Source organism: Corapipo altera, unplaced genomic scaffold (assembly GCF_003945725.1).
Source record: "Corapipo altera isolate COAL_440 unplaced genomic scaffold, ASM394572v1 48b, whole genome shotgun sequence".
Classification (NCBI taxonomy): Eukaryota; Metazoa; Chordata; class Aves; order Passeriformes; family Pipridae; genus Corapipo; species Corapipo altera.
In genome coordinates this window covers 14,642,728-14,664,426 of record NW_020884884.1, presented here as the reverse complement: position 1 = coordinate 14,664,426, position 21,699 = coordinate 14,642,728, and the positions used below count along the sequence as shown (strand labels likewise).

At 49.7% G+C, this 21,699-nt stretch overlaps 3 protein-coding genes and 1 long non-coding RNA gene across 5 annotated transcripts in view; 2 read left to right on the top strand and 2 right to left on the bottom strand.

The window, feature by feature from the left end:
• The first annotated feature begins 17 nt into the window (after positions 1–17).
• On the top strand, positions 18–3,992 carry LOC113946320. The gene is made up of 3 exons (XR_003527389.1): positions 18–550; positions 1,104–1,265; positions 2,538–3,992. It is a non-coding gene; the product is annotated as an uncharacterized LOC113946320 (long non-coding RNA).
• A 145-nt stretch (positions 3,993–4,137) lies between these two features.
• YIPF3 (Yip1 domain family member 3) lies at positions 4,138–9,403 on the bottom strand. Its single transcript, XM_027641439.1, has 9 exons — positions 9,270–9,403; positions 8,983–9,189; positions 8,794–8,900; positions 8,118–8,163; positions 7,738–7,830; positions 7,272–7,403; positions 6,640–6,753; positions 6,045–6,168; positions 4,138–4,643 (listed from the first exon to the last, which is right to left on the bottom strand). The coding sequence occupies exons 1-9, from the start codon at positions 9,351–9,353 to the stop codon at positions 4,522–4,524; spliced, it is 1,029 nt and encodes a 342-aa protein (XP_027497240.1). The 5' UTR covers positions 9,354–9,403; the 3' UTR covers positions 4,138–4,521.
• Positions 9,404–9,422: 19 nt separating this feature from the next.
• On the top strand, positions 9,423–13,473 carry POLR1C (RNA polymerase I and III subunit C). Its single transcript, XM_027641429.1, has 9 exons — positions 9,423–9,527; positions 9,610–9,681; positions 9,812–9,919; positions 10,424–10,556; positions 10,675–10,794; positions 10,998–11,150; positions 11,329–11,478; positions 12,709–12,825; positions 13,152–13,473. The coding sequence occupies exons 1-9, from the start codon at positions 9,459–9,461 to the stop codon at positions 13,268–13,270; spliced, it is 1,041 nt and encodes a 346-aa protein (XP_027497230.1). The 5' UTR covers positions 9,423–9,458; the 3' UTR covers positions 13,271–13,473.
• A 1,731-nt stretch (positions 13,474–15,204) lies between these two features.
• The window catches only part of XPO5 (exportin 5), a 29,940-nt gene continuing 23,445 nt past the window's right edge, over positions 15,205–21,699 (bottom strand). Inside the window, exons 25-33 of one of the 2 annotated variants that reach the window (XM_027641426.1) lie at positions 21,228–21,325; positions 20,705–20,751; positions 20,414–20,508; positions 19,497–19,559; positions 18,929–19,011; positions 18,065–18,172; positions 17,747–17,884; positions 17,438–17,602; positions 15,205–16,887 (exon numbers count right to left, since the gene is read on the bottom strand). In XM_027641426.1, the coding sequence (XP_027497227.1) occupies positions 16,747–16,887; positions 17,438–17,602; positions 17,747–17,884; positions 18,065–18,172; positions 18,929–19,011; positions 19,497–19,559; positions 20,414–20,508; positions 20,705–20,751; positions 21,228–21,325 (938 nt within the window). In that variant the 3' untranslated portion in view covers positions 15,205–16,746. The remainder of the gene's footprint in view (positions 16,888–17,437; positions 17,603–17,746; positions 17,885–18,064; positions 18,173–18,928; positions 19,012–19,496; positions 19,560–20,413; positions 20,509–20,704; positions 20,752–21,227; positions 21,326–21,699) is intronic. The other variant, XM_027641427.1, reaches the window with a different exon arrangement.

Below are 21,699 nucleotides of genomic sequence, written 5' to 3'. Positions count from 1 at the left end.
TCGGAACGGGGTGGGCGTGGAGGGGCCTCTCACCCCACGCCCGTATCCCCCACCCCATTCCGGCATGTCCCCCACTACGCGAGGGGCGGTGGCAGCGCCCGCTGGCACCTGCCTGCTGCCCTGAGGGGATGGCGGAGCCATGGCCGGCGGGGCCGCGTCCCCGGCACCGAGGGGGTGCAGGAGCGCAGGGAGGGTGGGAGAAGCCCCAATGGGAAGGACCCTCCCTGCTAACCCCGCTCCCACCTGGGGAGGGGGCCAAAGCCGTTGGGCCGTGGAGCACGCTGGGCGCTCGGTGTGAGGAACTGCGATGTTCCGTGGCTTCAGTGACGTTTATGCATAAACCTGGAACCTGGACCCATGACTTAATGGCGAGGTCGGTGTGAGCTGCTCCTCAAGGCCCAGGGCTCTTGGAGCCGGTGCTTGGAAGCAGCTGGTGAAAGGTGGAGGGTTGGAGAAGGGCCGCAGGCTTCCTTCTTCCTGAGGACACAGTCTGCGCCCTCAGCCTGACCTGAGGTGTGTGGGGCATAACCTGCCGTCTGCTAATGCACGGGTATGGATCAGAGGGATTTGACCCCTCTCTCCCCCGTTGGGTAATCCTGTTCTTGGAGAGAAATAGGAAGCAGGGCCCCTGCATTTTCAACTTCACTGAGCTGAAAAAGGAAGCCAGTGATGTGGAAATTAGGTTAAACCGCCTAAGTAGGCAGCTTTCTGCACATAACTAATCTGGCTGCTGCATATAGCAGTGCTTAAGTGAATTCCAGCCCAGTGGGTAACACTGTGACAAACCCAGGTTCCTCTGCTTGGTTTTCAGGCCAGGGTGGGAGAGAGGGAATGGAAAGTGAAGGGAAAAATAGGGTGTGGAAGGGGATGTGAAGCAGTTCTCCTCCACTGAAATGGAGGACCAGATCACCTGAGCTGAGAGTGCACATTAGGCTCTGAATGAGACAAGGGAAGAAGCAGATAAGAAGCTGGATTCAGATATCAGCTTTTAGACTTTGGCTGCAGCATCTAACTTCCAGTGTAGGTATCCCATGCCCTTTGAGTAATCCATTGCTGTTCTCTAGAGCTATCTACACACTCCTTTTTCTTTCCCTGTTGCACAGGGATGCATGACCTTGATACTGTTCCTGCAAGGAACACCAAAAACAGACCACTGGCCTAGCAATTCATCTGCACTGGGATATGAACAGCAGCTGCGAGCAGCTTTAGTACAGCTGATGGCTAAAAGGAGCAACTGATCTCTAAGGTCACGTCAAATGATTCAGGTAAGAATGGGATCCTAGGTATTGCAGGGACAAAGGCTGGATCTCAGAGTGGTGGGCATGGGATGGGTGACCAAGAAAATCCCAGCTGCTGCTACTGCATACAGGTCAACTGGAAGACTACCCTGTCTCACCTCTTGATTACCTCCAGGCACTAATCAACTCATGCTTTTTTAAACAGACTGTTATTAGAGAGGTGCTTGAAGGAGAGCCCCTGGGACTTGTCCCACTTCCACTGACAGCAGCAGCCCTGAAACACTGATGAAGATGCCCTAGTGCTGGCATCTTCACTGCCTATTGCCAGGAGCAAGAGCACATTGAGGAGATAAGCATCCAACCTCACTTCATGCTCAAATACATTGGAAAAAAGTGGTACAGGAGCTAATGGTCCAAAGCTCTGGTTCCCTAAACCTAATTAAGGGCTATGCAGAGGGGACTTTGGCAATGCTATTTTGTGTAGAATTAGATATTGCTTCCTTGTTATGTGCAGTTACCCAGCAGGTATGAGGAAGGTTATTGTTTACCTACTGGGGGCACAAAGACTGATGCCATTAAGAGTTCACAGAGCTACCCTCGTTCAAAAGGGTGAGGTGATGGGAGAAATTATTTCAGATTTGTGCCAAGGGAGGAGGGAGAAAATGATTTTAGATTTGCTGCAAGAGCTGTGGCAGGAAACAAAGGTAGAGATAGACTTGCACAATAGGCTTGTAAGGCTTGTCATGATAACTAGAGGACTTGAGTAAGCACTGAAATGCCCTCCCACAAGGACTTCACTAAGCCTGCATGCTCAGCATGCTCCCTGGAACTGCAGCGTGCACACATTTCCCTGAAAAACCTTGTCCTTCTCTGTCAGCAAAAGGCAATGCTGAGGCTCTGTCAACTACTGAATTTCTGGCAGTACAGAGCAGTTCAGCTTCCAGCTGCTGCCGCAGAGAGGATTAATTGGGGCTGAAGAACTGGAGCAGAGCAAGCCCCACAGGTTCCAAGAGGGTGATTGGTTGTCACCCTGGTCATGTTCCCAGCTGACATGACACACAAGCTGCCCAGGGGACGCGTGAGGAGTTTGCTTGCTCCTCTCTCCTGTGCTTTGAGTGAAAACACAGGGCACAGCTTCACCCTCCTGCTTCAGCTAAGTGTGGGAGAGAAACACAGCTGTTCTTCTCTGTCTCTGTAGATCAGCAGTGATAGAGTTTGTGCAGAATGATTTTTCTTCTTGGCTGGACTTAACTCCAGTGACAATTGCCTCTTTTTCTTCCTCCCTTCTTGTGCTTCCAGAGTTCGCACCAAGAGAAACAGATCCATTCTAGGCTGCCAGGGCAAGAACTGTGAATTAGAAACCAACCTCCCATGGAGATATAAAGAGGGAAATACCAGAATCAGCATTAAAAACTAATGCTTCCATTTTGTCAAGTATCAAAGTAATAGAAATTCTAGGAGCTTAAAGTGGTTCAATTAGTCAAAAAAACTGCCATGGAGACTAGCCCAAATAATTAATAATTCTCCCAAATAACTTGCTCTGAGTGCTGTTCTTCAGCCAAAATGCTTCCTAAAAGAGGGGGACGGGCAGGCAGGGAGGGGAGGGGAGGAGAGAGTGAGAAAACACGTCTGTTATGCATGTGATTGCTAGCACACAAGCTTCTTGCTCTAGAAAGGGAACAAATTATGAACAAGGGAATAGGCAAACAGTGGAAAGTAGGTCTGTGACTGAAAATGCTCACATCCAGTGATGTTTTTAACTGAAGCAGATGACCAGCCTGATGACAGTAGCTGGTACTATCTTCCTCTCTTTCATTGCACCTTGGCACTAGTTGGAATGCCACTACACCTGCATCCTCTCCCGTTAATATGAACAAGAGACCAAAGAGTGCAGTGCTGACATGCTGCCTTGTGCACAGCTAACTTGTGGGTACACCAAGAAAGGGCAACGTCTTGTGCTTTCTCTGAGGGGTGGCTCCTCTCCTAGACATCCAGAAATACAGAGAGAAAAAGTGAAAGCCAGTTATCAGCTAACAGCTTTCCACTCTCAGACCAGTAAAAGAGCAAGCAGTGAGGGAAGGTTGAACTAATAATTTGTGTGTTAGTGCAGTGCAGGTAAGCCTAGACTGGGCTGCTCTGCTTCCTCATCCTTACTGGAGCTTTCTCAGCATCAGTACGCTGGAGATACATGTGCCAACCTACTTCTATTGCACGCTCCCCTATTTCTCCCTTTGTTTAATGGAAACACTGGAAAAAAGTTTGCCAGAGACCCTCAAGGCTCCAAGAGCCCTTTCAGAAACAAGGCCTAGACTCTGCTTGAAAAGCCAGGCAGTGCACAGCAGACGTGGTGCCTGGGGGAGCAGGATACCACTCCTGCTCAGAGCAATTAGGTGACAGTCCCTTGGCTGGGAGACACAAGGGCAAGCAGCACAAGAGTGGGCTGAACCAGCCTCTTAATAGAAAAACCCACAGAAGACCATGCACAAACATGCTGCCCCTGCACGGCCCACAGAGCAACATGGGCAGAAGGGTGTTAAGAACAAAAGGTGCTGTGAAAGCCTGGGGACAGGGACATTTCTGACATCCCAGGAGAAGGGATGGTGAGGCGAGATAGCAGCTTGGACCAAGTGAAGAGAGAGGAGTCAATCTGGAGCACGACAAGGAAGATCATACGGTTAAACATTGTGCTGTTCTGAAAATCTCCAGAGAAAGTGAAGTTCCTGTGCCTCTTGGGCTATGGAAAAGTGCCCAAGAGAGGCCATGTATCACAGAACATTTGAAGTAGGACAGCAGAAAATCAAAAAGAATCCTGCTTTGAGTCTAGGACAGGACAGATAAAGGCATAGAGACTCAACACCACTCTCCCAGTAGACAAGCAGGCTCAAACATAAGACATAACTCAGCACCAACATCAATTTAATTCTTCCCTCTTCAGGACAGGAACAGGGCAGATACTCCTGGAGTTACATCAGCAAGCGGAAAGAGGGCTAAGGGACAAACTGTGCCAGGAAATCCCAGCTAAACATGCAGGCAACAGAACCACTCTACTCAAGACAGCCCAGACCTGGGTGGGGGAAGAGTGTAGTTCTTCTGAGTCACTGAGGTGCGACTCGACTCAGCTGAGTCCACTCAGCTGCTCAAAACTGTAACCCAAAGGACAGGTCCAGGAAAACAAAACCAAGTCGTCTTCTTGTTGTTCTGTCCTGTTCCTAAGAGACAGCAGGTTACTGTGGCCCTATGCAGCCCCAGAAGTAGTGAAGGAAGCAAGTCCAAGTTTGTGAAACTACAGGGTCAATGCAATGGCTTTGGCTGTTGTGTTCAGTACAGCATTGGAAACAACTGGAACATCTCGGGCAACTCTCTGAAAGGGTGGCATGTTGGGTCCTTCCAGTGTGTCCAGGATACCTGCAGGGAACAGAAAAAAGGGGAGAGAGGCAAGAGTTAGTTCAGATGATAGCAGATGGCATGTTTCTTCTTGCTTTTCTCTCTGGCCAGGTAGTGGTTGATGGTAGCAGGGCCCAGGATATGCGAAACACTTGCAGGCAAGGAGGAGACATCTAACCCCAAAGACTGAGCAAGAGTAAACACCTCCATGCAGAGACCACAGGGTACGCACCAGAGCTTGACCTCAGAGCAAGAAAACTGCCTGTTACCAAGAGTAACATAGATCTTTTTGCTTTGAGGGTGTCAGATCTAGTCCCCTGCCATTTGACCTGAATGCAGGTACTGCCAGGGATGTTGCTCTGCTGAGGCAGATCGATAAAATCCTGTTCCTACTTCATCCCAGCACAGGTCCTGCTCTTAGACCAATTGCTTGCTTTCATCTAAAGACACACTTGCAGAATTACATCAGGAGCTGCAGCTGGGCTGCAATATGGAATTTTTATCACTGCAATGCAAACATAGACCATTCTTGGCAGAAAGTACATATCCTGATGCAAGTGTTCTCAAGTCCCTGTCAATTAACCTCTCAAGACTGATCATCAGTCTTGGAGTGCCTTGAAGAAAACTGGAGTATATTTTATTCTATTTCATCTGCCAAAAAATTGCACATCAGAGCTCAGAACCTTCACCATAAGAACAGATCCAGGAAAGAACAGGATTTATATCTAGAAGGACTTGTAATGCTGTGCTATAACCCCTAATTATGCAGATTTATCTGAAATATCATGAATGGGTCTGGTTGCCTAAACTCATAAAGATGCTTGCAGAATTGCATATTTAGGGATCTGGAAACTCTCTAGAGATAAGTGGGAGAAGGCGTTAGGGGGTTTTTTAAAGGATGTTGAGATTTTGTTAGAAGAAAACAAAAAGAGACACAGAAAGGGACCCGGACAAGCATAGCCTGGTGAACAGTACCAAATGAGGAAGATGCAGCTTCTGCTATCTGTGTTGTACAACAGAAGATGGAAAAAGGTGTTAAACAAAGAAGGAAAAATACTTATGACACATTTCCTGATCAGAGAAAAGCAACCTGACTTCAGCAATATTCAGTAAGGGGCTTGATATCTGTATGCAAGAACAGTCAGTCCTGCTACACTGCACTTGTGGGGAAATAATAAGGATCCTGCCTCATAACTTGGGTCTTAAGTGCTAAAACTCAGTGACAGTAACTACCCCATTGTCTACCTGGTACCCTATTTCAACAGCTTCCTCTAAAAAAGCTTGTCCTGATCATTCTTGAGTTGGAAACCAGCATAGATACCCTAAGGACAGACCCAAACTGTCCATCCTTTCTCTCAGAGCAAAAAGCAGCTTCTCTTCCCCCCCCATTTAACAGGACGTCTTCATATCTGCCTTGCTTACCTTCTACCACCTTGTGATAAGCAAAGTGCAGATAGAGGAGGAAAAGCATATGCAGAGCAGCAAGAGTCCCACACAGGATGAGCCGCTGGGTATGTCCCACGGTGCGTGACACCAGCACAGCAACCTAGGAGAGAGGTGGAGACCAGAGACAAGGGAGCTGCTACCTGAGCCTCTAGCACTGCAGTCAGGAGCACACAGGAGGATGGGCCAAGTAGGGAGAATCCATGGAAACACTGATCTGAGTCTTTTTCGCAGTTTTCACCAACAAATTTAGAGCAATCTGACTTTGTTTTGTGTAGGTGAACCTTGTCTGGTTTTGCCAAGAGTGCAGGATGCTCAGGCCTGGCTCTCCAGAGCAGCAAGAGCTGTAAGGGAGTAAACCTCCTGCAGCTCTTAGAATGGGTGAGGATATTAATCCAAGCAGCACCTCCATGCACCAGTGGCCAAATGATGCAGGATCATCGGGCTGTTCTTCACTGCAGCCCAACTGGCTGTGAAATGAACTGCCAGGCCCAAGGAACAGAAAGCAAACAACACCTCCCTCCCTTTTTTTTTGTCCCAGGAAGAGGAAGACCCCAGGCTGTCTGTCCCTTACCATTCGTAGTGTGGAGAGTCCACCAACAACCAACCAGAAGATATAGAAGAGGGAGTGGAAGTGGATATTATAGGTGACAAAGAGAGTGATGCAGTGTCCAAAAAGGCCATAGCCCTGACAAAACAAAAATGTCCATATTACAAGTGTCAGTCCCACACAAAGGGCCATTGATCAAGAGCACAAACAGCCTATTCCTGCACCACTTCACTGAGGCAAAGGCTCACAAACCACTCATTCAATGCCAAAGAGTCAACCAGAACAACAAGTTTAACAGCATCTCACAACCAGATAGTCTGTCTGAAGGATTCACTAGCATGTCAGAGACTGAAACAACTCGGGAAACAAAGGAAAGATTCTGATTCCAGAGAAACTGGGGTCTCCTGTTTTTTTCCCACTAGGCTCTCAAATCAGGAAGTGCAGAGCAGGAGACCTGCATGAAGGAACTGCCTCCTTGCACTATTGCTGTGCCTGGAATGGGGCAGGTCTGAAGAGCATCTTGGAATTCCAGGTTGTCCAAATGCAGTTACCTGGGACCAGTGTTTTACAGGGACTTTTCCCGTTCTTTGAGAAAAGCTTGTGCTGCAACACCATGCAGCCAATGTGCATCTCCAGGCAGTTCCACCTATACATACCAACAGTGACAGCATCTGCACCATTGTGATTTGTGCATTGCACAGATATGCCAGGAAATACATGAAAGACGAGACGCCCAACCAGTAACCGAAGCAGGTCCCAATGGCTGTGCCCATCAGCGTGCCTTCCCTCTGTGGAGAGAGCGTCAGGATGAGGAAAACTCATAGAAGTGACCTGCCAGCACCCAGATTTCAGCTGCTAGACTTTCTAGGCATTAGCAAATAGCTGGCTAGCAGTGTTCAGGGGGCCACATGACCCACACACCAGCTCTCCCAGCAGCAGAGTGTCAGGACTTTCTGGTGCATCCTTCCTCCCACCCCCAAAACAACAAGTTCTTCCTCAAATCCATCTGCTTTCAGTGAGACGCTTATTCAATTATGGAAGAGGTTTCTTCTCTGTTTCTACTGTAATTGTAGCAATCCAGAGCCCAGTCAAACCACAACTTATCACTGAGACTTGACGTACAATGATGGTGTCTGAGGTCTTCATTCCATGCAAAAGAATGGCCACTAGTGTGAAAACCAGCATGAGGGGTCCATACAGTTCGCCTGCAATCTTCTACAGGAGACAGATGAGGGAAAGTTTGGTTAGTGCTCCTGAGTACCAGGGTTCCCACCACAAGCAATGTGACAAGTGTCTTGGATGAAATTTATCACCTAGGTTATTGCCTGAGGTGAGATGAGAGCACACCGAGGTTTGGAACAACCACAAGAAAGGGGTCACCAACATTTTCAGGGAGATGAACACCTAACAAACTGAGGTCATTAATAACATGGTCTACTTCAGTTTTACAAGGTGGGACAGTCACTTGGCCATGGAGTCTGATTCAGCAAAAGGGAACTCACCTGTGGGAAATTAATCATCTTCACAGGAATCATAGACTCCAGGAGTCTGCATCACAGGAAAGCAGGCAATGACAACAGGAGCAGGAAGGGCAATAGGATGGTTAACAAAATGCTTCATAAGTAAAATATCCCATACACCCATTACTAGTGTTTGCTGCTGTGTTCCCAGGCCTTGGGGGACAGAGATTCTTTCTAAAGGGTCCCAGAAGGTCACTAAAGAAGAAAAATCTTACTGTCAGTGGGTAAACTTTGCTGAGGGCAGGGGGGGCAGATTCAATGAAAATGTTCAGGGATCCATGCAAGGATGAGAGATCCTTGACAGAAAAGCAGGAACAAAAGGCAACTTTTCATAAAAGCTCACAAAACTTTGCCCTCTTGGACACAACTGTGTTGCAAATCCAACAGAAGCCACACAACACAGCCAAGTACAAAAAGGCTGAGGATGCCCCAGAGTCCTTTCTCCTGCCCCAAGCACCAATGTTGGCTGGCAGGGCTGCCAGCCCAACCACAGGACCTCACTAAGGAGAGCAGGACACACTAAGGAGAGTGTTTCCTCATCCGTGAGCCTTCCCGCGGGGCTGACAGCCCAACCCTGCTCGCTCGCCCGGTGGACACAGCCAGCCTGCTGCAGGCACGGAGCTGCCGGCCCCCTCTGCCCCCGCCGGGCCCTGCCCACCTGGCTCGCACTTGGACCGGCTCCACATCGAAGTAGGGCCGGAGGATATCGATGTTGGCGTAGAGGCTGAAGGCCTTGGAGGCTTGTCTCTTGCCCACCTGCCACATCTGCGGAGAGAAGGGAGCGGGCAGCGGCCGGGCGGGCAGGCGAGGCCGCCGGGGCCGGGGGCGGCCGAGGGACTGCGCTCACCTGGTCAGCGACCTGCCGGCCCAGCTGCCCCCGCAGCCCCTTCATGCCCAGGAACTCCCCGTCCTCCTCCTCGCCGGCGCCCGCCTCGCCCTCTGCCTCCTCCTCCTCCTCCTCCTTCATCCGCTGGTGCATCTCCCCCATGTCCTCGAAGCTGGAGCCCGACGTGTCGTCCATGTTCTCCATGTCGATGACGGCGGAGCCGCCACCCTGCGCCGGGGCAGACACAGCGTCAGCGCCCGCTCGGCCCGGCCCCGTCGCGCCGCCGCCCCGGCCCGGCCCGGCCCCACCTGCATGTTGTCCTCGAAGCCGCCCCACTCGGCTGCTGGGGCGCCGCTCCTGCCGCCGCCGCCCGCCGGCCCCGGCGCGGCCATGGTGCCCGTCCCGGCCCCGCCGCGCTGGCCCGGATGGGCGGGAGCGGATGTGACGGCGGCCGTGGAGCCGCTCCCGGTGCCGGCGAGCACCGCCCCCTCGCCCCCATGGCGGCCGTGCGGGGCGCGGACGAGATGCGGGACCGCGTGGTGCTGGGCGAGTTCGGCGTCCGCAACGTGAGTGAGCGCGGCGGGGCCGGACCGCGACCGTCCGGAGCCCGCACTCTCTCACGGTCCCGCCTGTGCCCTCTCCTCGCAGGTCCACACCACCGACTTCCCCGGAAACTACCCCGGCTACGACGACGCCTGGGACCAGCAGCGCTTCGAGGAGGTGGGTGAGCTGCTCCGGCGGCCGGGGTGGGTGTGCGGGGAGATGCAGGTTCTGGCCGGGGCGGTAGGTGGATGTGCGGGGTGATGCGGGCCCCGCGGCCGGCGTGACCCGCGGTGCGCGGCTCCTGCAGGCGTTCCGCGTGGACGTGATCCGTGAGGAGGGGGACTCGCTGGAGTTCGACATGGTGGGCATCGACGCCGCCATCGCCAACGCCTTCCGCCGCATCCTGCTCGCCGAGGTACCGCTGCTTGCGGGGGTGCTCCCTGGGAGTGCCAGCTTACGACTTGCGTGATGGGGAGCGGGGAAGGTCCAGCCTTTGTGGATAGCTGCAGGGTTTGGAAGAGAAGGACACGTTCATTCCGCATGTGTGCCAGGAACCCAGAAGAGAGGGCTCAGCAGCATGGGCAATGCCGCCTGTTGCACTTAAGGGTGCTGCTAGTGGTGTCTACAGGTCAGCCTTTTGGACACAGCTGTGTTGCAAACCAAACAGAAGCCACATAATGCTACCAAATACTAAATGGTTGAGGATGCCTCAAAGCCCTTTCTCCTGCCCTTCACCTCTTGTGATCGATTGTTTAAAAAAAAATAGGGTATATGGGCTGTAAGGGTATATTGGGTCCTCTGGCTTGGCGGAAATACCTCTGAAAATAGCCTGCATGGCAGTTATTTGTGCTCTAGCTGGATAATCTGTTGTCATGTAGTTCAACTATCGTCTTGTACTGACTTGTCTTGTCTTCCTGAGGTGCCAACGATGGCTGTAGAGAAGGTCTTTGTGTACAACAACACATCCATTGTGCAGGATGAAATTCTGGCTCATCGGTTGGGTCTCATCCCAATCCGAGCTGACCCTCGGCTCTTTGAGTATAGAAACCAAGGTGAGAGTCTTGGATTAAATAGAAATTTTGAAGGTTTCCCTCAAAGTAGGAAATCAGGTCATGTAAACTGAGCAGAAGTGTGATTTCATAGAGGCTCATGGGGTTCTTCCCTTCCCAGGAGATCAAGAAGGCACAGAAATTGATACTCTGCAGTTTCAGCTGAAAATAAAATGCAGCCGAAACCCTCAGGCAGCTAAGGAATCATCTGATCCTGATGAACTATATTGCAATCACAAAGGTGAGATCTTTCTTAAAAATAGGTGCTGTTTTCTTCTTTGGTTTTTTGGTCTTGAAAGACAGGATTTGGGCTGTTCTCCCTGTGTGTGCACAGGGAAAGAGCTGATACCATTCTGCTCAACTTTTTGCTATCTCCATTCCTGTACAGATCAGTGACCTGCTTTGGGACAGCAGCTGGCTGATGCTTGTGGCTTCTCTTTGCAGTGTACAGTAAACATATGACATGGGTGCCCTTGGGGAATCAGACAGACCTTTTTCCGGATGCTGACTTCCGACCTGTTCATGATGATATCCTCATTGCATTGCTGCGACCCGGACAGGAAATAGATGTGCTTATGCACTGTGTCAAGGGTATAGGTGAGTTCTGAGTCCTGGGGCAGAAGGAGGAGGAATGTGAGTGCTTGGACTAGGGCACTGCTGTGTGAAGGGGAAGGGTGGAGAACTGGCTTTCCCCCTGGAACTTTAGGCCCCGGCATCCTTGCACTCTTGTTCCCTGAAGCCTGTTCTCATCCTTGACTCTTAACTCTTCTTGCAGGTAAAGATCATGCCAAGTTTTCTCCTGTGGCAACAGCCAGTTATCGACTGCTTCCTGACATTACTCTCCTGAAGCCTATTGAGGATGAAGCGGCTGAGACATTGCAGAAGTGCTTTTCCCCTGGAGTCATTGAGATCCAGAATATCAAGGGTACTTCTTTTTTCCTCTTAAGTGCTTTGATCCTTACAAGCTTTGGTTGAGACTGATTCGAGATTAGAGATAAACTTTGTAGTGACAAAACCATGTTGTGGTGTTGCCTTGCTGGTCAGCAACAGCTCATACTCTTCTGAGCCTGGTTTTATGGATGAGTGACTGCCACATGCAGATGTGTTGGGTGCTGAACTGGGATCTCCCTGAAATGCTAAGGCATTGGATATGTATCAGACTGAGTAGTGAGCTTGCTCCTTCCAAGCAGCTGAGTGTGGAGAAGGCTTCTTGTGTCCTGCCTAGGGGTACATGCAGGCTTTGTGTTTGGGTTAGTGTTCCAATCTGCTTAGATGCAGAGGGGAACCAGGTTCTAAAACATTCCCATAAACGGGATTAAGGCACAAACCAGGCCAGATGCTGGGTCTCAAAATGATAATTTGACTTTATTTTGTAACACAAAAGAGCAGAGAGAAAGAAGGAAGATAAAAAAGTGGGAAAAGCTAAGGGTAACTGTTAAAAGCACAGGACAGGAGTTACCACCACCATGAAGTGCTGCTGGCTTGCAAGCTGGTAGATCTGTGCTGGGCTTCTTCTCTGGTCGCCTTGTATCCTCCGAGGAACAGCTGAACTGACAGGGTAACAGAGTGGCAGCAGCTCCCGCAGCAGTCCTCAAACAGCCCCCCAGCAGTCCCCAGGCACGGCCTTAAATACCCTCACCATGGTAGCCCCTGGATGTCCATTGGCCACTTCACCGGTATCCCAGCAAAGGTCGCCTGGTAGCAAGATGGACCCTGAGAGTCCATTGGCTGGTTCCCAATCTCCAAGCAAGATGTGCCTGGCATACCTTATTTGGGAAAGTCCTTCCCATGTTTTTTGACTGTAACAACTTTCTATCTTTTTTGCTCATCTGCCTGCCTCTGCTAGCTTGCTAGGTGCCTCCTGGAGCTTTTTCAAGTAGCTTGGCTCCTGCAGCAGCCTAGCTGTGGCATCGAGGCTTTTTAACTCCATGCTCGAGACAATAGTGAAGCAGACTCCATCTTGTAATCAGTCCACTACAGTTAGTTCTGCCTGGCTGGAGTTTCATTTTGGGGATATGCCAGTTCTTTCAGGTGGTGGCATCCCTGCCTTTGCTGATGGGGGAGTGAGTGCCTGTTTGAGGGGTAAGCACCTGCGTGACCACAAGGCACCCATCTGCTGCAATTTGCCCACCTCATTTCATCTTTTTCCCTTTAGGGAAAAAGGTAGCAAGAGTCGCCAACGCACGGCTGGACACATTCAGCAGAGAAGTTTTCCGTCATGAGGGTCTGAAAAACCTTGTGCGCCTGGCAAGAGTACGAAACCATTACATCTGTAAGTGTCCTGTTCCCCACAGAGCCCTGCCTGGTTTGTGTAAACAAGAAGAGACTGGCCAGCGTGTATGGCTGGGTTTCTGCCTCCTCCCACCCCCTCATCAGCATTCATACATTCATATTCCAGTGGGTAACTACTGAGGTTGTGGTTTGGTGTTGCTTTGGGATTGAATCTCTTTGTGCTTCCTGCTGGCAAATGTAAGTTGTTTGGCTATGAAGATCTAGCTTGTTACAAGTGTGGTGTAAGGGAAGGTGAGGGACAGAAACATGGAGCCAGGTGCAGGCTGAAGCTGCCTTGTGGCTGTGCTGACCTGTGTCTCTGTGCAGTTTCAGTGGAGTCGACGGGTATCTTGCCTCCAGATGTGCTGGTGAGTGAAGCCATCAAGATCCTGATGGGAAAGTGTCAGCGTTTCCTGAACGAGCTGGACTCTGTGCCTATGGAGTGACCAGGCTGTAGATGGGAAGCATATCCCTGCACTGCTCTTCCGGGCTTCCTGCACCTGCCTGTAGGGGTGATTCCTCTTCCATAGCCAAGAGGCTTGATGCAGGCTTGCCAAGAGTCCTAGGACCATCTCTTTGGATTTGTTTTCTGTTGTTAATTAGCCTCAGTGAGGAGATATGTTAAAATAAAGGCTTTTCTTTAAAGCTGTCTCCTTCTGTGCCATTTGCAATTGTGAAACTGTAATACATGGAGAACAAAGTGACAGCAGGTCTAAAGATGAATAATAGCATTTATTTTAGATTGTATGCAGTATGTAAAGAGGCCTGATATGGCAGTAGTGTGAAGCACTTCAAAGCAGGTCAGTGAGATTTAATGAGTTGGTAGCAGTGCAGGGCTGTTTGTGGGTGTCTCAGACCAGCTCCGACATAGGTGAGATGTTAGAGAAAAGGCTGTGCTGTCAGAGGGCTGGAGAACCTCCCTTATGAAGAAACTGAGAGGGCTGGGATTGTTCAGCTGAGAACAAAAAGTTTAAGGGAGACTTTATTCTGGCCTTTCAACATACAAAAGGGTGGTGGAGAAAGACTTTTTTCCAGGGCCTGTAGTGACAAGCTAAGAGGCAATGGATTTGAACTGGAAGAGGATAGATTTAGATTGGACATAGGACATTTTTTACAATGAGGGTGGAGGCAAATTGTCAGATAGGTTGCCCAGAGAAGTTGTGGGTACCCCATCCCTGGAAGTGTCCAAGAACAGGTTGGATGAGGCAACCTGGTCTAGTGGAAGGTGGCCCTCTCCAGGGCAGGGGCGTTGGACTAGATGATCTTTGACAGTCCTTTCCAGCCAAAAGAGTCTATGATTCTGTGATACAGCAGTGGGTTTCTCTGTGCAAAGGTGGGATTTAAAAACATGCTTGTAAGGCTGTCCCTTCTCAGATATTTCAAGGAAAGGCATTTCATCACAGGTGTTAAATTTGTCTGTCCACTGTTCACCCATTCAGTGACTGGGCCGACCTTGAAGCAGAACTGAATGGTAGAGGGCAAGTAACAAAGGCCTCTCCACCCTGGGAGGACTGGCAAGGTAGTCTAAGTGGTGAGCACTATTGTTACTCAGCACAGGATAGATCTTGGCTTGTGAAAGTCTCTTGACAAGCTGATGAAGGGACTGGAATTTCAGAAATGCCTGGGAGTTACTGGTGTGTCCCAGTTGCTTAAGTCAATTCACACTATAATGCTAGAATTCAGTGCAGCAAATGGTTATTTCACTGGGATATAATTACTTCCACTGTTAACGTTACAGGTGGTAGGGTGAATATGCTGTAGGGGAGAGGTACAGTTGGCATCTTGTCTCCAATCCCAATCTGTCCCATGTCACTGTATTGTTTCAGACCCATGCACGTGCTGGGTCTGTCTACGTGTGTATGTATAGATATGTATATATACACATAGATACACATGATATATATACACACACACGTACACAAACATATATACCTATCTCACAAGATACTGCTCTTCCCAGCAATAGCTAGGGTTGGGCTTGCAGGCTACTTCAGTAGCATATACACCTCTCTGTGCTACTGCTTCACCTATTTCCCATGCTGCTTATGGAACATACCCTGAAATAGCCCAAGGGTTTTGCTTTGGCAACACATTCACCTCAGGCTGCAAACTGGGACCCAGAATTAATATAAACTAGCTGTGAGTGACATATAAGTACTTTAAAATGCAATTTACCCCTCACATTCTAATTTAACTACGTAGTCTGCAATGGTTCATCCCCTCCTTGATAATGAATGCTGACTACCAGCAAAGGTGCCCCCTTTTTGGTAGGGGGAATAAGGAGTGCTGAGCAGTCCTTAGGCAGGCAACCTGGGCAGACCACAGGCCTCAGATCTTACTGAAACAGACAAAAGAATAAAAATGAACATCACACTGCATGTATGAAACTGGAATAGCTTTATTGACATTCAGAGGTGTAACACAACCAGTTCAGAGACAGCTTCAGATTTAAACATTCCTACAAAAAAGGTTTAAAATCCATTTTAAAAAACTCCCTTGTGTCTAGCATGAAGTCACAGAATGTTAAAAATATCACAACACAATAAATACACCCAGTCTTTGCTAGAGCCAAGAGCCTTGTTAGCTCAGAGGTTAAAGTCTGAGGCCAGGAGGAAAGTGGAGGGTGTGCTGGTGGAACAGCAGGGGCAGGAGGGTGAGTGGATTCCCAAGGCCTGCTCTTCCTATCTGCACTCCCACACCTCCGAACTCCAGCTTTTTTGTCCAGTCTGTCCATGTTGAGACACCACTTCTCCGCCTACCACTACTTATTACTTGTTCTGCCTCCTGGATGGCAAAACTGCCTGCTACCTCTGGACAGACCCTCCCAGCTCCTGTGCTAACACTAGGATAGATTGTGTGAACCAGCTTTGCAGACTGGAGTGGCTTCATAGAGTCCCACCTCAGCTAGAACTCAGTTTCTGACCTGGCTCCGCCCTGCGAACTGCAGTGTAAAGCCCACTCCTCCTGCCCCACCATGCAATTCTGTGAGAAGTACCAGAGTGGGTAAAACCAGGGGCTAGTCATCTCCACTGCAACAAGGAGAGGAGATCCCTTTTGGATTGCAGGTGCTTCAGATATTGGTCCTAATTTTGTGTACCCTGCACTGGCCAAGTTCTAGTCTACAGGGTGTGGTAAAATGAAAAAAAAATAATAAAAAAAAATAATCTGCCCTGCTCCCCCTGAGAGATGTCCAAGAAAGGCTGGCACAAAGTAAAAGCCTTCCCTTTGGCTCTGGGTAGAACAAACTGTATGATCATATCTATACATATATATGTATATATATATATATGTGTATGACAGTGTCTGCCTCTTTCTAGAGAGCAGTTGCACCTTAGAAAGGCTGATCTCACGGGAGATCCTAGAGCACTGCTGGGCTTCCTGGCACACAGCCCTCAGCCCAAGGCTCAGCATCCTGGAGGGAAACGGATTCATCAGAATACCAGTCCGCTAGGGACAAGTGCTGATAAATGTGACAGGAGTGTCCAATGTGTTCCCTACAAAGCCTGGCTACTAGCACCCAGAGGAAGATTAGGGTAGCCCCTTTTCACATGGCACACTACTCTGCCTTTTGCATTAATCCTAAACCCCAAGGGATGAAGAGGTGGAGCAAGAGTGACCCAAGGCTACAAGATGACCAGGCTTTACCTAATGGAGTCTATAGGCTCAGCTCCCACCTTGCAGAGAAGCAGAGGTCTAAAAATGCTCATCCAATGGAGGAGAAAAAATCAGGGGAAAAGTTTAACAGACTGCTTCAAATGCCACTGCAGGTCCCATCCCAGTGTAGGGAGGAGAATGGGACAGGACCCATAAAGGGCTTTATTCAGACGAATGCTTGTGGAGGCGTGACAAGGAGAATCTAATGTGCTTACTAGGAGGAGACAAAATATAAGGTAGGGGAGGAGATGGTTGCAGCATCCCAGGCTCAGGGTTCAAAGAGTACGTTGAAGCCCTCTCCATCCTCGTTTTCTAGCACATCTGTCTCCAATGATGGCTTCGCCTTTTTGAAGAGAGATGGAAGGTTCCGGATATGAACCTCCTTGCGGAACTGCTCCCCAATGGGCTTCTGCAGAGGACAGACAGGCAGGCATCAGTCATTACTGTCTTCACACCCCCACTCAGGGACAGCCTGCTTGCAAATCAGAGGACACCCCAGGTTCTGAGCAACTCCTAGGCCTGGACCCTGTGATTGCATTTTGAGGAGTCTCAGGCCTGGCCTTTCACAAGTGCCAGGGCACTGAGGTAACCACCAGCATACCAGCTCCCCAACTTCTAATCCAAGGCCAAAGGTTCCAACACCACCATCCTCACAAAAGCCTAGAGATGACCCAACAGCCTCATTCAAACGTTTTATCACCCTGTTCCCTTGGGCAACCTTGTGCAGGGTACCCACTGCCTCTCAGTGAATGGCCATTGATAGAGGGGCTGCTCAGTCTGTGCTGCCATCCCTGCTGTACCTCCAGGGTGAAGAGAGACAGAACAAACACTAAGAACATGCTGCAACAGCCTCCTTGCTGGGAAGGGGGGTGGCTGGCGAGAGGCAGGACATCCCATCACTTCTGCAGCATATAGGTGTGAAACAGACCAGGTTAATTTTCCTCTAGGACATCACCTACCCCAATGCAACCTGTGATGAGGCGCTTGAAGTGATCCTTCCGGCGCTTGTCTGCCACCTTCTGCAGTGTTGGGTTGAGGAGCTTTGAATCAAACTGCTCCAAAGAGTCCAGCTGGATATCTGGGATCTGTTCCATCACTGCCTTCAGCTCAGCGTAGCGAGGGCGCTGCAGGGAGAAGTAAAATTAACATGGCTCTGCTAGGCAAGCAGCCCTGCAGGGCTCCTCTGCCCCTACCCAAGCAGGCACGGGATTAGTTTTCCACTACCCCCCAGCCAACCTCACATTTGGCTGAAGGACAGGATTTCTCACCAAGGCCTCGTAGATCTGAAAAGCCAGGTTGACAAGAGCTGCCATGCAGCCATCGTGCTGCCCGTGTACCTGTAAGCCCCTCAGCACACTTGTGAAAAACCAGGACACGGCATCAGGCAGGAGGTTTCCTGGAAGCACCTGGGGAAGAGGCACTGTCAGCACTGCAGCAAGATACTGATACATGACTGCATTTCTGCAACAGCTCGGTCTTCCTGAGGGAGAAGGTGCCCAGGGGTGAAGTTGCCATGCTTCTCACAACATCCAGAGCTTTGTCTCCCAACCCTGCCAGTACTAACCCCTTCTTCCTCCCAGAGGTACCTGTTTAAGCAGTGGCCAGCAAAGCTGTGTTGTGGTTCTTTGGCAGGACAAGGTGTCCTTCCAGGAGAGGGATGTGTAGGCAGTGATCAGCACTGCAGTGCAAACATCCTGAAAAGGAGTCAGAGAGGACCAGTCAGAGGAACTATTTCCCACTTCCAGTGTTCAAACCTGAAGGGAGCCAAGAAGCAATTGAGATACCCTGCAAGAGCTCCTAAGGGCTATCTTCTGAGAATCCTGCATCCTGAAGGTGCTCAAAGGCACCCAAAGGCACCCAGTGTGCACCAGCATAACCATGAGGGACCAATGTCAAGCACACCTGCTCCCTTCATCTCCCTGGGAAAGGCCCTGGAGTACTCATGGACTCCCATCAGCTGCTACTCTTAAGTCACTGCAATAGCTTCTGCAAGAGCTTCTGAGGCATCCACAGCAGAGGAGTACAGAGGCATTGGGATGAGAGTACTCTGTGAAGTGGATGGTGTTAACACTGTGGCTCCTGTACCAGCTCAGGCAGATTTTATAGAAATAAAAAAGAAACAAAAGGCTTCTGGATGAAGTTCTTCCTCATGAAGACTGGAGCCCAGGATGAAGGCAGAGCCAGGGAGCACCCTGGGGGCTGAATGCCCAGAGCTGTCTTCCCCAGAGGGGCTGAAACTCTGTAGTTGTGTGTTGTACTGGATCCCAATCCTCATTTCCTTTGTGGCTTCCGCAAGGCCCTTAAAAGCCATGCACATTCCTAAGAGATGATTCTCACACTGGGGAGCACTCCAGCAGCCTCGATCTCTGCAGCAACGCTTGGCTGCGCAACAGACAAGCATGACAAAGAGTGCAGAGAAAGCATGGTAGAAGTCAGACCATGGCTCTTACCTCTTGCTTCATCAGACACTTGCCAAGCTCAGTGAGCTCTGCGCTGGCAGGGGGGGTCACCTCCGTGGCCATTGCCTCATCATCTGCAGAGCAGAGCAAAAGCAGCACTGTGAACGTGGCCTCCCAAGGACTGGGGGAGAGAACAGGGAGCCTGCAAGGACTAAGATGGGAGCCAGGAGCCAGCACACAGAATCAGTATGCTGGCAAAGCTTGCCCAGAATATCTCCTTTCAAGCAAAAAGCACCCACCCTTGGTGGGGCAGGAAGGGAGCCCAACTAGCTACCTTCAGATGTTGGGAAGACTGCATATCCCCCTCTTCTCCTCAGCTCTTCTCAGAATCTTACGAATCAGCTGCTGCAACCTGTGAACCCTACAGCACATTTGTTCCTAGGCTAGATTGGGTTTTTCTATGGCCCCCAGACGCACTGGGCAGGACAGAGTTGAAGACTTCTTACAAACCTATACCACTCACACAGCACTTCCAGCAAAAGGCAAGCCTCTCCCTCATGAAATAGGAAAAGTGCTTGTGTACCAAGGGCAGGAAGGGCAAAGGTAGGCATTTACTCACCGTCTCCATCTACAGCAGCAGTAGTGTTATGTTCAACATTTTTCTTAGAAACACAGCAAACAGCTGCAAAAACAGTTGCAGGTCAGAGAAGCGGAAAAGGGAAGAAGCTACTTCAGAATATGCAGAGATAATCCTACAGACTGATGGGCTCACAGCTGCTTCAAGCTCCCCCAGCTGTTACACAGAATCTGAAGAGTGGGGAAGCCCAGTATAAAAGCCAAATACTGCACTCCCTGGAAGGCTGTAACACCCCATCCACAGCGTCTTCCCCAGTGGAACCTGCTGCACAGTGGCTGCTTCAAACTACTGAGAACCAGGAACATGCAAAACCATTTGAAGTCCATAACCTGAGAAGAACACCATTTTAAGGCAAAAAGGCCAATCAAGAAAGGAGATAGAAGACTGATGATCTACAATCTCTTTGTGGAATCAATTTTCCCAGCCTCTCTGCTCAAAGCCATGTTGACAAAAAAACATTGGAAAATGGAACACAGAGAAGGGAGACAGCTCTGGGGGAGGGACTATTCCCTCTGTCTGGTTAGAGACATGGCAATTGCCAGAAACAAAACTGCTCTACACTTGGGTTGTCCACAAATCCATGTCCCCTACTGAGTTCCAGGGAGAATCAGATTTCAAAGGACTGGACTTCTAAGGGACAGTGCCAAAACCATAGAGCCCTAAAAGCTAATAAAAAAAAAGGAAGAAACTCTCTTCTGAAGGTTTTTAATAATTTCTTATTAGGTTTAAGCTAAGATTTTGACAGGGCTAACTGTCTCACACCTGGCTTCTAAGGACTATGTTAAATACCACTTATAGTTAAGTTATAGTTAAGTTTTACTGCACTTTGGGAATGCCTGTGGTCTTTTCCAGGGAAAACTTCCCAATAATCCCAGGGGATATAGCTTGATTTCACTTACTGACAAGATCCATGACTTCTCGGGTCAGCAGCCTGACCAGCTGTTCTTCAAGCATCTCCTGAGACTCGGGGTTGTCATCTGCAGCATCGTCCTCACTGAGGAGAAAAAAATTTAGTTTGAAGGGAGCCAATGCCTTAAAGTATCCCCTCTGCCCAAGCACAGGGAATGAGTCACCACAGTGTTTTCCAGCCCTCTGCTGGCAGGGCTGTTCCTGGGCAAAGGCCCACAAAAAAGACCAAACCTCCATCTCATTCCCCATTTCCCCCTTTGTACCTAGGGGTGGAAGCTTACCAGAGCATGGTTCGCTGATTGATCACTTGCCATTTCTGGGATAACCTCTGTTCAAGACAAAAGGAAAGATTTAATACCTTCTTAAGGAGCCATGCTGCACACAATGCAAGGAGACACAAGTGATAGCTGCTGACAGAAGCACAAGAGCTTTAAACACAGCTCTCATGCCAAGACCCATTTTGAATGGCAGAAGAACTGCTACCAACTGTGCTGGCTGCAGGAATGTGAATGAGTTGTCAGGAAAATGGGAGGACACAGGCAAAAAAACCCCACAAAAATTCTCATGGCTGCAGGTTGAGGAGCTAATGTCCACGGGTTTGAATTCATAGCAAGGGGTGCTGTGCAACAGCCAGAGTTAATACACCCCAAAAGCCCCCCCCAAACATCATCAAAATCATTAAGCATCGAGGCTCTGCCCTCATCTCTTCTGGCTCTGTAGAGACAGACATTATCACATGTTCCTGTCAGCTGCTTACAGGGAATCTGGGCTGTCAAGAAACAGGCATCAAACAAGTTTTCTTACCATGTGCAGATAGGTAAAGAGTGGTCCCAGCATGGGACAGACAAGGGTTTCGTAGTATTCTGAAGGGCAGGAGAGTACCAAGGGCTTCACAAACACACCTGCACAGACCAATTAAGGAAGAGATCCAGCACATAAGGCCAGCTGCTAGGGAAGACTGCCACACTACCCAAATGAGCCCATTTCACTGGGAGGCCAAAAAACAGACACCTCAAAGCCCATCTTCTCACAGCTGTCAATTAACAAGTGGCATCTCTATATGCAAGACCATGAGGTATTCAGATCCTTCCCCCGACAGTTCAGTTGAGAAATCTGAGGGTGCTTAACACCCATTTCCTAGCTGTGAGACTGAATGTCCAGCCCTGAAAAGTGGGTTGGGAAACCCACATGATTTCCCACACAAGCACACCTTACTGCCAAGCTCCTCATTATCCAAGCCTCCTTGCCCCCCAGAAGGCACTACCTACCTCTCACA

Coding starts and splice junctions, on each gene's coding strand:
- POLR1C (XM_027641429.1), top strand. CDS start 9,459: ATGGCGGCCGTGCGGGGCGCGGACGAGATGCGGGACCGCGTGGTGCTG. Junction 9,528..9,609: donor GCGAGTTCGGCGTCCGCAAC/GTGAGTGAGCGC, acceptor CTCTCCTCGCAG/GTCCACACCACCGACTTCCC. Junction 9,920..10,423: donor GCCGCATCCTGCTCGCCGAG/GTACCGCTGCTT, acceptor TGTCTTCCTGAG/GTGCCAACGATGGCTGTAGA.
- YIPF3 (XM_027641439.1), bottom strand. CDS start 9,353: ATGGCCGCGCCGGGGCCGGCGGGCGGCGGCGGCAGGAGCGGCGCCCCA. Junction 8,901..8,982: donor GCCGGCAGGTCGCTGACCAG/GTGAGCGCAGTC, acceptor TTCTCTCCGCAG/ATGTGGCAGGTGGGCAAGAG. Junction 7,831..8,117: donor AGATGATTAATTTCCCACAG/GTGAGTTCCCTT, acceptor TGTCTCCTGTAG/AAGATTGCAGGCGAACTGTA.